The following is a 14844-nucleotide window of genomic DNA, read 5'->3' on the forward strand; positions in this document are numbered from 1 at the left end:
GTAAATCTGAAATGCCATATATTGGTGATAAGTTTCTTAGAGAACTAGCATTTGATCCCCATAAATCTTATTATCACCAACGTCATGCCACCTTCAAGATCGGAACCCAGAGAGGACCTTAGAAATAAGGTGATGGCTTATCTTCAAGGTATAACCAGACATGGGATTGTCAGAGGTTCTGATTTGAAGTTCTTGCGCAGGATTAAGCTAGACAACTGGTGTACGGAACCGATAGAGGCTGTGTAATCATTGGTTGCGGCAATCGTAATCTCCCTTTTTTTTCTGGCAAATTGTAGCAACTTTCTCAGAGTAAGATATTGTGGTGGAACGTTACAGTGGTTAAAGCCTTCATGGAAGCGATTAAAAGACTATGGGCCTCATTACAGGTTGGGCGGTCCGGATTTAACAGTGGCGGTAAACCCGCCGCCACTGTTAATTCCGGACCGCCCGATCCCGAGTCCTGCATGCGGGAGGTGATCTTCCCGCCAGGTCTGACCTGGCGGGTTGAACACCTCCCGCCTGCAGGCGGACGTGGAAACACCAGGACCATCACGAGATGGTGCCGGTGTTTCCACTTCCCCATTCCCATTGAGTCCTATGGGACTCAATGGGAATGGGGATTTACACTATTCCGCCTCCGGGATTCCCAGGACACCAGGGTCGTAATGCCCTGGTATTTTCGGGAGTCACGGAGGCGGAATGGTAATACGAGTCCGGCAGTAACCAGGCGGTTTTACCGCCACGGTTACCGCCGGACTCGTAATGAGGCCCTATAACCCCCAATTTCAAATCCAACTTCTGGATGGGACTTGAATGTTGTCCTTACCAAACTCATGGGGCCCCCCTTTTGAACCTATACATAAAACCAGTGTTAAATATCTCACTTATAAGACTGTTTTTCTTGTCGCCATCACCTCAATAAGGAGGGTCAGTGAACTGCAAGCTCTCTCAGTTCAAGATCCGTTTGTTATCATTCACAAGGACAATGTAGTGTTATCTACACATCAATGTTTCTTTCCTAAATGTATTTCAAAGTTCCATGTCAATCAATCCATAGAGCTTCCAGCTTTCTTCCAAAACCCAAACAATTAGTCAGAAAAGACCCTCCATACATTAGACGTCTGGAGGGCAGTAATGAACTACCTTGACAAAACAAAGCCACTAAGGAAAACAGATCCCTTCTTTGTTTCCTTAGCCGCAGGCAGAGAAGGGGACCCTGTCTCTAAATGTGCTATTTCGAAATGGATTGTCAAATGCATCCAGGTGTGCTATTCTTTATCCAAGAAAACATTACCATTCATGCCTAGAGCACACTTGACTCGAGGTACCAGGGCTACTCTAGCTTTCATTGCAATTGTACCTTTAGATTCTATTTGCAAAGTAGCTACTTAGAGTTCAATTCATACCTTCACACAGCATTACTGATTATATGCTCATACAAGAAATGATTCACAGGTGGGCCTGGGGGTGTTAAAACATCCTTTTGACGCTGTACCTTATTACAAACCCACCACCTTCTCCAGGTACTGCTTGCTAGTCTATGCAAAGCAGCAGATCCACAAGCCTCAGAATACAAATATTACATACCGTTAATCGTCTTTCTGATGCTTGTATCTGCTTAGATTCACATACACCCACCCTTCCTCATCTCTTGGCATTGAAGGCACATAGACGATGTACACCTTTCTTTACCTTCCTGTGCCCATGCATATATTTCATGCTCCCACATGTCATAAATAAAACAGAGTCCCTCAACGCGTGAAGGATCATGGGTACAGTACACGCCACACTAGGGATAGTATTACAAACATGCCCTGTCAACGTCCCTCTTTTACGATCTGCGAAAACAAGTCATGCGATACTCTGCACCTACCACTAGATGTTGGCCTATCCAAAGAATGTGAATCCAAGCAGCTACAAGCATCAGAAAGACGATTACAGGTATGTAATGTTTGTCACCTTGTCTGTGCTTCTTTTGCTATCACCAAAATAAAATGTGTTGAAATGTAAAAAGAAAAAGAGCTACCTGGTTTTTATAACTGAAGCCACAGTTCTCTTTAAGTTCTGCTTGGCTTAGGATATGTGTTTTACTTGAGCACTGCATGTTGTCAAGTACTTTTTGCAGCATCTGCCTGTGTTTACTGAGCCAAACCTTGTTCACACTATTTAACAATAATAATGTAAGGATTTTATTTAGCACTTCATGCTGGTTCCCTCGCCCTTATGAATGCTGTATTAATAGCTCTTATTATGAGTCAACTGAGTAGCACTCAATTTACCGACCTGCAAATGATGAAGGGCGGAGTCATCTCTCAATGCATGCGGGCCCCATGTCTGAGGTGAGTGCTTAACTCACTGACCTGGTCTCTCAAATTGTATAGCATCTCGCCACCTCCCAGCAAGATACAGATGCTCTGTCTGGACACCGTAAGCTTTAGTTACGATCAAGGTCTTCTTTAAACCTCTCTGTGGTCACGCTCTGACATTTGTTCATGCAGTATTTGGATCTAATAGACAGTTTTACCCAAATACCAATCAACATGTATTGGGAAGATACTGATCTGTCGCTGGTCAGTGACGTTAGATGGGTAAAGTGACCTACCAAAGGCTAATTGACTGCCACTGGAAGGATTATTTCAATTCAAGGACCCTAAAAACTATAGTGGTTACCAAACACCCCAAACTAGACCTCCTTGCTATGCTTTTGTGTGATCTGCTCCCTATGCAGGAATAACAAGATGGGTGGCGAGCAACCTTAAGAATGCACTTTTGTGATGACTAACCAAACACCCCTTCCTTTTTTCAGATGGATCACTGTGAACTACTGTAAATGTTGTGTGAAGTCCCATTAAAAAATAAAAGCCAATGTTGGCGTAATAGCAGGAATAATGAAGAAGTTCCTGCTTGTAGAGCCGGTGGTTATCCTTTACTGCTTTGCCAGTTTCTTGACCTTCCCGCTGCTTCAGCAGTACATCTATCGGCGGCTATGGGAAGACATCACCAACTCCAGCTTCATAGATAATCTCAATATTTCTCAATGTGAGGCCAACACCTCCAACCCAGTCTACATACATCAGAAGGTAAGACCTGCTTGTATGGCACATGGCACATGCACATTTTTTGTACACATCTAAATGATGGGACTATCATTTGCCTTTCAGGATGGCAGTATTTTGAAACAGATCCTTTTCTTTTACAAAACTATTTTATTTGTGTTCACCCACATGAGGGTATAACATTTCTTACATTTAAGAATAAACCAAGAAAAAAAAGAAAATACCTTCCTCTCCATTACAAAAACATGTTCTACTTTTAAACTGCACCCTCATGCCTTCCTTAAAGTTCATTAACTGTTCTCAAAGAGGTTACTGGCAATAGTAGAATTACTTTATCAGAATGTGCTCCTCCCTGCTGTCTCAATTAGACATTTCTAATCTTGTGTTCATTCTGTTTCCTTGTATTCAGAGCACTACTCACCACATGCTCTGTGATATTGTAATTTGACCAACATTTTTCATGTAGTCTTGTTGTAATTAAATGTTATGTTTTATCCTCTTCATTTTCCTATCTGCCTTGACAACGTCTGCTCCCATGCCCCCCCCATGAGCCGTGTCGCTGGATCCTTACATAACCATTTTAACATTATGCATTAATTGACATTTGTTCCCATTTGCTTAGCAGGGAATTCTCAGTTTTTCATATTTTCCATCAACAGGTATAGCCACTCACAAATAGAACTAGCTCAACTAATAAATCGATTTTATTCTCTTAATTCGTATATATTGACTTTGATTTTTTACATTAAACCATCAATCACATGGCATGGGTAAAAATATGGCAGTGTGGCCTTTAGGACAATAATCCTTTCAGGTAATCGGGTTCTCCACATGATGGCTGTTAGCCTGTAATGCAGCGACCATAATCTGTCAGATCAAACATCAAAGTATAAGTATGTCTTCTCAGGACTTTGTGACCAGGGTGGGGGCACGGTGACTGAAACAACAAGGGTATGGAAATACAAAGACAGGACTGTGCACGGTGCAGTGACAGTGAGAGGTTCCGAATCGGGGAGGGAAGGCGAAACCCCAAAGGATGCCATCTGACTACCAGCCAGAGGGCGAGGCTGAGACCAGACACTCGACTTTAGATCTGACACAGAGTTGGTGAGTGCTGAGGACATGGAAAGAACCCCTAATGAAGAGAGAGAAGACTGAGCATCACCAGTGGCAGACGGGATCTGGATAGGTCGCAAAGACACGACGACTGTAGCCGGCCAAAGTATTCCAAGAAGACTCTGATCTGCAAAGCCATATGACAAAGTGGAAAAACAAATGGAAATCTGACAAATGGTCAAAATGCATGAGAGGGGGAAGCCTTTGAACGTAAACCTGAATCTAGGGTGAGATTATTGTGGATCTGAGAAAGGGCAAGGGAAAAAGGCATAGCATAATTCCAGTCCAGAATTCAAAAAAGAGAAAAGCTGTACCAAGGTGTAAAGCTGCACATTGGGCCTTAAACACCTTGAGAGAAAAGAGGTGTTTGGGAAAGTGAATCGAGAGAAGAAAGCTGCAGGCTGGGATTCTGAGTAAAATGCCCAAAAGTGGACTGAGAAAGCAGAAGAGAAAGGCTTCACATCTGGCCTGGGAGAAGGAGGCCCAAACAACCTTTTGGAAAATAGAAGTTTGAAAAAGTATTTTTAAGATGGGAACCCTGCATGGTGGGATTCTGAGAGCAAGTCCCGAGAGCCAACTAAGAAAGCTATTTCAGAGAGAAATGCTTCATGCTGGGATGCAGAGTCCAAGTGATCAGAACAAGTTGAGAAAAACAAATGTGCTTAACCCATTGCAGGCTAGGAGTTTCATACTCTTAAAACCTACACAAAAGAGACATGTGATAAAATCTTTTCTTGCTGGATTCATGAGTCCCAACCTCTTAAAGCAGCTGAGAAAAAAGCATTGAAACAGCCCCTTATATGCTGAAAACCAGCATTATAAGCTCTGCAAACATCAGAGAAATAGACATTTGATAAGGCTATTGCATTCTGGATACAGTCCCATACTCCTCAGGAATTTGGGGAGAAAATATTTGATTAGCTACTTTTTCGAGGCTGCCTACCAACTTGTCAAGCAATTAAAAGAAAAGGCAACAGATTTTCTCTTGCTATGCCGTGAACACAATCCCAATGGCATTCCAGACTATGCCAACATTCCAGCGCTTCAGGAAGGAACTCAAGACCTTAATCATCATTCCCTGCCAACTTGGTGCCATCTTGGCTCCTTAGCTTCTGCATCACATCCCACCCCCAGGGCCAAAACATCCCATGCCACATACTGTAATCCCTCTTTCATGACTCAGAGACATTTACTATGCCTATTGCATGCTGCATACATGACATCAACTCTTCAAGTGTCAGAGACAAAGAAATATGGTAAATCCACACATACTAGATAGAGGAGTCACAACCATTTCAGTTTTTAAAACCAAAAGTGAGATTCACCCTTCATCCCTGGGACCATTTGATGGAGACCAGTGCCAACCCTGCCAACTTACAAAGACTCACAATAAAGCTTTCTTTAACTTTATCCTCAGAGTCCATCCTTTATTCTATTAAGCCTTTCACAAATGGTGTCAGAAATAGGATACATCCAGGCCTGACTCAGAAGTCCAACCCACAGAAATAATAGCAAACACTAGAACCAGAACCTTCCCAGCAGAGATGTCAGTGAGCTTTACCAAACTCAACCCTGGGGATTTTGCTCCTACCAAAGGCACACACCAAGTTGAGAGATTCGAGCTTCGTTGGCCCGAAGCATCTCCAGTCCCATTCCTTCCCCCAGGGAAGAACCCTTAAGTGGGTCACATCCAAACACATTTAAGCACCCAATAAACCATGTGTTGCTTTCCCCAGGGGGACTCTTATGTCCATCAACTACTTTTAGCAGGGCCCCAGTCTTTGTGGAGCACGATGTAGCAACCTGCTGTGCTCCGGACAATGCTATATACAGGAGTAGCTTGTACCCTCTCACCAGTTATGGCTTCCACCTCCTGGTTCTCAGTAGCCGGACAAATGAAAGCACCTTAGCATCTATCCGGACTCAACAGTTCCAAGTATCAGGCTTCATTGCTGATGTCTGCAGCCCGGCAACATAACCTTGAAATTCAGATGGCGGTCAGCAATATGGCTGTGAAAGCAGATCTGCTTTAGAGCAGGATGAAAGAGCTTCTACAAGAGAATGTTAACAGTTCCTTTCAGTTTCTAAGAATATATACCATTGTCCTTGAAACCACATAAATTAAGAACCTCCCACAAATATCATCCATGTGCGAGATGGTGAAGTTAGAGCTGTCAACAATTGGTAATCACCTCAAGGAAATGATGTATACACAGTAGACTCAAAGTTATAGTGCACTTTGGGGGAAAAGAGAAGTTTGAGAAAGTGAATTGAAAATCAGAATGATGCATGCTGGGATTCAGAGTACAAGTTCCAACAGTGATCTGAGAAAGCATTTCCTAAACCCAACACAGGATTGGAGTCCCATACTTCTGAAGTGCTTGAGAAGGAAATGTTAAAACCACCCTTTGCTGGAGACTGAATTCCTGTTCTCTGCAAAAATCAGAAATTATCATTGTGTGATAAATATGGGAGTCTGCAGCCATTGAAGAAAATACATTTGATGAAAACTGTGCTTCCATACTACTCTAGCATATGGTTAAGAAGCATTTGCTGAACCCTTTTTTGGGATAAATACAGTGGAGCAACTCCTCAAGCATCTGAGAAACATACATTCAACAAGGCCAAAGCATGCTTAGTTCAGGAATACGAACACTGCAGCTTTGGAGACGGAGATATTTGGCTAACACATTGCATGCTGCGTAGAGGAGTCTCACATCATGCCCTAACATAAGTCTTGAAGCCAGAGACTGAAATGCCACTTACAAACCAGTGGCAGCTCAATCCAGGAGAAAAGCACCAATCCTGTTGACCAACAGAGATTGATAATAAAGTTTTGTATGTTTAGGTGTATTCTCACAGACCATCGCATATTTATTTGTGTCTGTCACACTGCCATTGGGACTTGGATACTAAAGGAGGCCGTAGGCACATTCCACTGATATTCATTCCACACTGGAAATCAGTATTTTCATTAACTATTGTAAACACAAAATGTTGTCCTCATCTGCTACTCTGGCACCTATGCCCTTCTCCAAGTTAGCCATACATTTCGTTATCACTCTCACCATGGTCACCTGTAAGGTTGTTATAGAATAACCAGTGACTTGCTTATAGAGGATAGGCTTCTCTGCACCAGATGCACAAGCCCCATCATTGTATAGCTATTTTAGGTGCATGTGTGCCTTTCAGAGATATGATGTAATATCTGATTTGTAACTATATATATAATTGTTTTTTTATAACACGCTTAATACCGAAAAGGTTTCTAAGCACGGACCCGGGATTTGAACCTGTTTTGCTCTGCGTCTCTTGCTCGTGAGACACGCTACAACCAAAAAAGTGATGGGAGGAAGGTTTTGAATACATCCACTGACACTGCTCTGGGCATGACTTCATACCATTATTAACTCTAAAGTGTGAGAATGTTGATACACCCGCAAGTAGAGTATGCCATACAGGTTCCCTCCATCAATGTGCTTGTTTATTTGAAATGGTGCTCTTTGCCTCCGCTCTCTACCCACAACTCTCCTCTTAATTGTTTGACACATTGGGCCTCATTACACGGACGGCGGTAACCATGGCGCTAATAGCGCCATGGTTGCCGCCGGTATTTTACCGAGTCTGCCATGGTGAATGGCGAAATTACCGCCCTATTCCAAAGTGTGTGGTGGCGGTAATTCCCCATTCATCATGGCACTTCCCCATTCCCATTTTCGCCCCCATAGGGCTCAATGGCAATGGGGAAGGCGGTAATTACAGTACTGCAAATTGCGGTACCGTAATTAGCTCCAAGGTCCCCTTGCTGCTCTCGTCCTTAACGGCTGGTAAAACCAGCCGTTAAGGTAGGGACCCACAAAGGGACCTCGTAGTAAGGCGGTAAGGGTTTACCGCCACTGGTACCCTTACCGGTACCGGTAAACCCTTACCGCCATCCGTGTAATGAGGCCCATTGTTTGCAAATCTTTATGTCCCCAGCTCTCTAAGAGGTGCACTTTAAAGGATGAGTTCAAGCACTTAAGTAAGGTGATCTTGTTAGTAAGTTAACCTTTACTTATTTAAATGTTCCTTTGGGGGACAATTACAGAACCAAGCATTTAAATATGGTAATTGGTAAATTGGATCCCTAGGTATTTCATCGTTTACTTTTTAGGATCACAACAGACCACTTCCATGTTTACCTGGGATAAGAGGGCCATCTAAGCAATTAGACCTTCATTTTAGGTTTCGTTATTTTACAGGTTGTCATTTTAAGTGTTTATGTGTAAAGTGCGTATATGATATGATATATGATATGGCATTTCACAAATGAAGTGCTTCAAAGTGCTTCAAGGCGGGAGGGGAACAGGAGAATACAGAGTGTTTCTTAGGCCTTGAAGTTTCTGAATGATCTAACAAAAAATGACTAGTATACGAGGCCTGACATTATTACTACTAGTGAAGTGCATGACAGGAAGGAAGGCGAATGGGGGAGGAACAGTAGATCAACATACAATCCATAAACTAGCGCTCTAGACCAGTGACGTTTCAGATAGTACAAATGCATGAAAAAGAGTGAGATGATGGGGGAGGAGAAGAACATACAGAAACAAAAAACTACCGTACTAGGCCTGGCGAACTAAGCCTAGTGAATTCTAGGTAATGTAAGTCAGAGTGATTATTTCAAGGGCAGAAATCAATCTTTCAGACATCATTTGTGACTGTTGATATACTTTCTTTTCTCTCTCCTTCTGTTCTATACTGATCATACCCCTCTCATTCGTGATACCCGCTGCCATCGGATCAATGAGAAGGAGAAGGAGCAATGTCATCAGGGGCCAGCATTGCCTCATGTCCTGCCAAACGTTAAAGCTCTTTAACTGGATCTCGTTGACTTTTGCACAAAAAGTGGGGCCCTTGTATATTTGGTTATTCAGTGTACTCCTTTTCCTGGGAATTGAATCCCCTTCAAGACTGCACATGACCAGCCACCCAACCCATCAAATGTTATACAGCCTATAGGGCCACCACTTATTCATAAGTGTCAGATGGTTTGAATTATATCAGTCTCTCTAATATTATCCTACACCATTTAATATGTTCAAAGTGAAAAACATTTTGATTTAAGTGCTTCACTTTGTTGTCTATTTTGGATCAAATCTTATGTTCTAGATTCAATTGGAATATGTGATATGAAGTGGAAGCTTTGGGACCTTTCCCAAGAAATGGTAAAAGACGTAGAGCTTAATTCACAGAAGCATTTTATAATGGCAAAATCCCATTGGAAAACATTTTGTGAATAAAGGCCTTAGTCTTAATCACCTTCTCTTATCTATCTGAGATCACTGACCCCTCTCTCTCTGCTTGACTCTTCCCTACCTTCATCAAATCTGCAACTATTCTACCCTTTTTGAAGACACCCCTGCTGACTCAGGTACCCCAGCAAACTATCACCCAGTTTCCTTTCTTCCCATTATTTAAAGGACCTTCAGTGGGTGGTCTTCAATCGGAACACTAGTTACCTTGGGAAGAAGGGTTTTGCAGATTCTCTTTATTCTTGCTTCCATAGTAAACACGCTATTGAGATTGCTCTTGTGCATATCTCCAACTTTCTCTCTGATGCTCACCCCACCAAACTCCGTTCTATAGCAAAGTGCAAAATCACTATTGAGGCGATATGAACTGAGGCAGTGGACTGTCCCTGTCAGTAACAGCCCGCCGCCCAAGTTAAAGGCTTGAGCGAAGTTAAGGGGTCGGCCTGCTGCCGAGGTTAATATCGCCATTAGAACCTGTGTAGCTTCCCTAGACGGGTGAAGTCCATTTTCAACACACTTCCCACAGAGCAGCACTGCCAGAGCCGAGCTGCACCAGAAAGGTATGTTTCATTTTTGTGTTCCTTTTTCAAAAAAGGACATCATTAGCACCCGAGTAGCAAACTACATGGCTGCTAAAGGGGGAGCGGGGAAGGGTTACCTGTCACCAAAGAGAATGCTTGGAACGCTGGCTTTCCTTAGTGAATATGACCTGTGTTCCGAGCATTCTTATTGGTGGATGGCGCCTCCCAGGGTGCTAATGAGGCTCAGTTCTCTTCTGAGACGTCTCACATTAGAAAGAATGCAAGCCAAAAACACATTGTCAAGCATCTGTTAGCTTATATAAGTCTTGCAAAGGATGTAGCATCCGGAACTCACTATAAGAAAAAGGATCAATAGTCATGCAAAACATAACAATCCAGCTGCCATAAAGTTCCATGCACACCACGGGAGAACCCACCATTCCAGGGCAGTTGACAACAAAGATCTGACTGGTCCGAAGAATAACTCATGTTTGTTGCATGCCTTGGGTCCAGAACGACAACATGTTTAGATGGGAATCACCTTATAGTGGCACTTGGAAGAAAAGAAGTTGAGTTTGAGATGATCCTCGAGCAATAACAAATGTAGCCATAATCCTGCACACTTTTCAGTCAAGGAAGTAGACAGAGGGAGAGAGTAAATGGTTATGTGGCAGCACTGCAGAGACCGGCCTTAATGAGAAAACAGAGGCTCTGAAAAAGAAAAAAAAGAAGTATATGCCAACAGTAGACATGGAAAAAAGAATTTCCATTGCAGAAAGATGGGACAAAATACAAATCTCAAATCATGCCGTGCCATAGGACAGAAAAGTAGCAGTTGTGGCTTGAAGGGTCATTTTAGTCCAGCCCACAGAAGGAAGAAGAGTGTCTCATGCTTACGATACAGTGATGAATCGACGACTAGTAATGAATGCTAGGAGAACACTGGATTGCACTAAAATGTGTAGTAAAAATGGACGGAGTGCCTTTGGAATTAAAATGATGTTTCAGGTTCCCCTTACACTTTCATAACAAAAGCACGGTGGAAAAGCCTGACCACCCCGGTGATGGAATCAGATGTTAGGAAACCCGAGGGTTTCGAGTGTTCAAAAAGCATAATCGTTGGCTATTCCCAGGCCTTGATAGTGTTCAAACCCTGTATGATGGAAGTAAAAGTGTATATAGCAAATAAGGCTATCAGTGTATTGAGGTGAAAGGATCAGGCAAGCCTGAAGATTAAGCGGGACCATAATTGCAAGGAACACTTGTTGTGAGCGGAGACTAATGAGCGGGAAGAGGAGGAGAGAAGGTAACCTGAGGTATTCATCAAAGGTATTCGCAAGCTCGAAGTATATGTGTGCAGCATATTGGTAAAGAAGAGTACTTATCCGGTCATTCAGAAAGCAACGACTGCTCCATTTGCACTCAAGGAGGACATAGAAAGAGTGTGAGACAGAGTCATACAGGAGAGTTTCATTGAGCCAATAGTTCTAAGGACTTTGGGGAGTTAAGGATGAACTAATGAAAGAAGGAATATAAATGGCAAGCAACCACAGGTTATTCCTTCCAGAAATACTCAAAGAGCTCTCTGCCCGCACCACCATCTCTCACGCACCTCCCACGCCAATTCCCACTACAATGTACCCATGGTCAGCCCTGATCGAGCTTTGCACAGGGCCCCATGCGTAAGCACAAGGAGGCTCAGCTGCCTCTCTGCCTGCACAACCCTCTCTCACACACCTTCACCTGGCACACAGCCAGTGCACAACACCAACGCACAGTGCTGGGCGCTCCCCTCCTAGCCTAAATCCCCCTGGGCCCCTCGCACCACTACCAGCAATCTCAGTAAACCTGCATCCTGCCTCTCGCTAACACAGTGTCAGCCTACCAATGCAGCTCAGCCAGCCTACTGCTAACACAAGGACCACCACTCATTGTCTACCACCTCCCTGTGCAGTCTACTGCACCCTAAGCCTGACAAAAGAACTAACCCAAAGCCTCCATCATCAGCGTTTGAGATGCACGCCACCCCCACCCAGAGAGCTGCTCTTCTCAACCTGACTGATACCCATACTCTTAATAGCAACATCCCAACCACATCTTGCGTGAAACATCTGAACAATTACCCCACAGAACCACACCTGGACACCTTAGACTCGAAGCCCTCAAGCAAGTCCATGTCTCCGCCCCTAGGCGCCCAACTCAAAAATCCATGGGACCTGCCCAATAGGACAAAAAAGCTTAAAAAACTAAAACCAATACTACCATCGTGCCCGCCACGCACGCAAAACCTACTGCTTTACTTGTAAATACCCCATTAAAAGGAGCCTTAGTGAATGCCAGGTCAATAACAGCACAGCGTCTAGATACATATGACCTCATAACAATGAATAATCTTGATCTCCTTGCAGTCACAGAAACTTGCCTCTGGCCAACATCTATTACCTACTCCCCAACTACACCATCTTCCGCAAGGAGAGATCCATACCCAAAGGTGGTGGGGTAGCAATCATAGCAATAGACTCACTACTACTTAGGGAAATAACCAATGTTCAGGACAATTCTGCTGAGATACTCGCAACCAAACTCAGCCTGTCACATACATCCACGATAACCCTACATCTGACTATCGTGCCGCTGGCCCAGCCCTGACATTTGAAGAGGACATGCACCTACTCTCCAATGCCAAACCAACATCCAAGACTATTCTCCTACTAGACTTGAACCTCAGCTTGCATGATGATCTTGACAAGAATGCAGCCTCATTAGACTGCTCGTTGGCTGCTCTTGACTGCTCACAAAGAATCCTCTGTCCCACACATTCAAAAGGCTGAACCCTTAATTGGTTAGCTGAATTGAATTGCAATATCGAAGTTACATCCAACACACCCTACCCATGGACTGATCATAATATCATCCACTTTAACATACCAAAGATCTGCACTATTCCCACTGCCACCACTCTCCCTCCATCTATAACTCGGAGTACTCGCAAGATATCTAATATTTGCCTTTTGCCCTTGGTAGACAAGTTAACACCTCCACAAATCATGGCTAAAGACCCAGACTCGCTAGTAGTCCTCTACAATCAAACCTTAACTCAGGCTATCAATTTAGTGGCCCCACTTAGTTCATGTAGAGCCAAGCCAGTGGCCCACTGGAACTCTTGGTTCTCATCAGAACTCAAAGCTTTGTGACTTCTGAAGCACGAGGCCCAAACTAAATGGTTAAATACCCCATCTGAAGACACTAAAGCTAGCTTTTCATCCATATCTAAATCTTACAAGGAAAGAATCCTGCAGGAACAAAGCACCACATACAACAACAGAATTTCTAACATCAAATCCAGTTCCAAAGAGCTTTTTGCGATTATGTGTGACCTGGAATCGCCCACATTGCCCCCATCATTATGTACCAAGGATAACAATTGGTGCACCAACATCCAAAATGCCTTACTAGGAAAAATTGATATGCTCCAAAACAAGATCATCTTCAAACAAAACTCTCTGAAAGCTGCCAACATAGGCCCACCAAACACAGAGACAAAGGCCACCTGCTCCACTATTATTCTTCAAATCAGTGATGAAAGCCGATGTCTCCAAGATCAACAAAGGCCGTAAACCATCCCATTGCCAAGGAGATGCATGCCTAGATACAGTCATTAAGGACTGTGCTGACTTCCTCACACCCTTCATCACAACGCTAATCAATGCCTCCTACTCTACCTCCTCGGTGCCACCCAATCTCAAAGATGCATGGGTTCTACCACCCTTAAGAAAACCCACACCCGCTCGACCCAGACACCCCCACAAATTACAGACATATGACCACTGTTCCCTTTCTCCTAAAGATCCTAGATTGCGCAGCATACCTACAAATCCAGGCATTCCTGGAATCTAACAACTTGCTAGGGCTGCGCCAATCCGGTTTCAGACCTGGCTATGGCACAGAAACTGCCCTAATAGATATGAAAAATCAGATGGACGATATTAAAGACTCTGGCAAAGTATCCCTTCGCCTACTGCTTGACCTTTCGGCTGCATTCGACTTGGTAGATGACCAAATCCTTTGCAACCACCTCACATCGGCTGTAAACTTATCTCCTGAAGCCATCTCCTGGATTTCCTCCTTCCTGTCTGACAGAACCTGAGGGTCTTTTCTGCCTCCCTCAGCCTCGGCTCTTCCCGCCCCTGTCACATGCAGCGTCCCACAAGGCTCCTGCGTCTCTACCACACTGTACAACATCTTCACCAAGCCCCTCTTTGACTGGTTAGATGCCTCTATAATTTCCTACACAAACTATGCAGATGACACGCAAATCCTCCTCCCCTTATAGGAACCTATGCCTTAAACTTGCTCACACTACAAACCGTCTTCCAAACCATACAAGTCTGTATGGCATCACACCTCCTCTACCTTAACGATGATAAAACGGAAATCCTTCTTTTCGGCACAAACCACTCTCTAACACAAACTAGACACAGCATACAAAGCTTTCCACATCAAAGGAAACACCATCATGGTCTCCAAGTCTGTCCAGACCTTGGGCATGCACCTTGACACGACCCTTTCCCTAAGCAGGCAGGTCAACGCCATTGCCTCATCAGCGGCACACAAATCCAAGCTGATCAACACCTGCATACCTTTTCTTTCCTCCAACAGTTGTTTGACACTAGCCCAAGCACTCATCCGCTCCAGCCTAGAGTACTGTAACGCCCTCTTTGCAAGCTTCCCCTCTCCGAACATCATGAAGCTACAGGTCATTCAAAACAATGCCCTTAGAGCAGCACTGAACGTCCCTAAGCAAGGCCATATCTCAGCTGCAAGGACAAATGACCACTGGCTCCTAATCCAGGAAAG

The 14844-nt window shown here is 43.9% G+C and overlaps 1 protein-coding gene across 2 annotated transcripts in view; it reads left to right on the top strand.

Annotated features, from left to right (window-relative positions):
- Positions 1–14844, top strand: part of SLC46A3 (solute carrier family 46 member 3) — a 307576-nt gene that overhangs the window by 17994 nt on the left and 274738 nt on the right. Inside the window, exon 2 of one of the 2 annotated variants that reach the window (XM_069640757.1) lies at positions 2807–3080. The exons of the other annotated variant lie outside the window; for it this stretch is intronic. Coding sequence (XP_069496858.1) covers positions 2889–3080 — 192 coding nt within the window. The 5' untranslated portion in view covers positions 2807–2888. The remainder of the gene's footprint in view (positions 1–2806; positions 3081–14844) is intronic. 2 annotated transcript variants of the gene reach the window in all.

This window comes from Ambystoma mexicanum, chromosome 7q (assembly GCF_040938575.1).
Source record: "Ambystoma mexicanum isolate Mex_15411 chromosome 7q, UKY_AmexF1_1, whole genome shotgun sequence".
NCBI lineage: Eukaryota > Metazoa > Chordata > Amphibia > Caudata > Ambystomatidae > Ambystoma > Ambystoma mexicanum.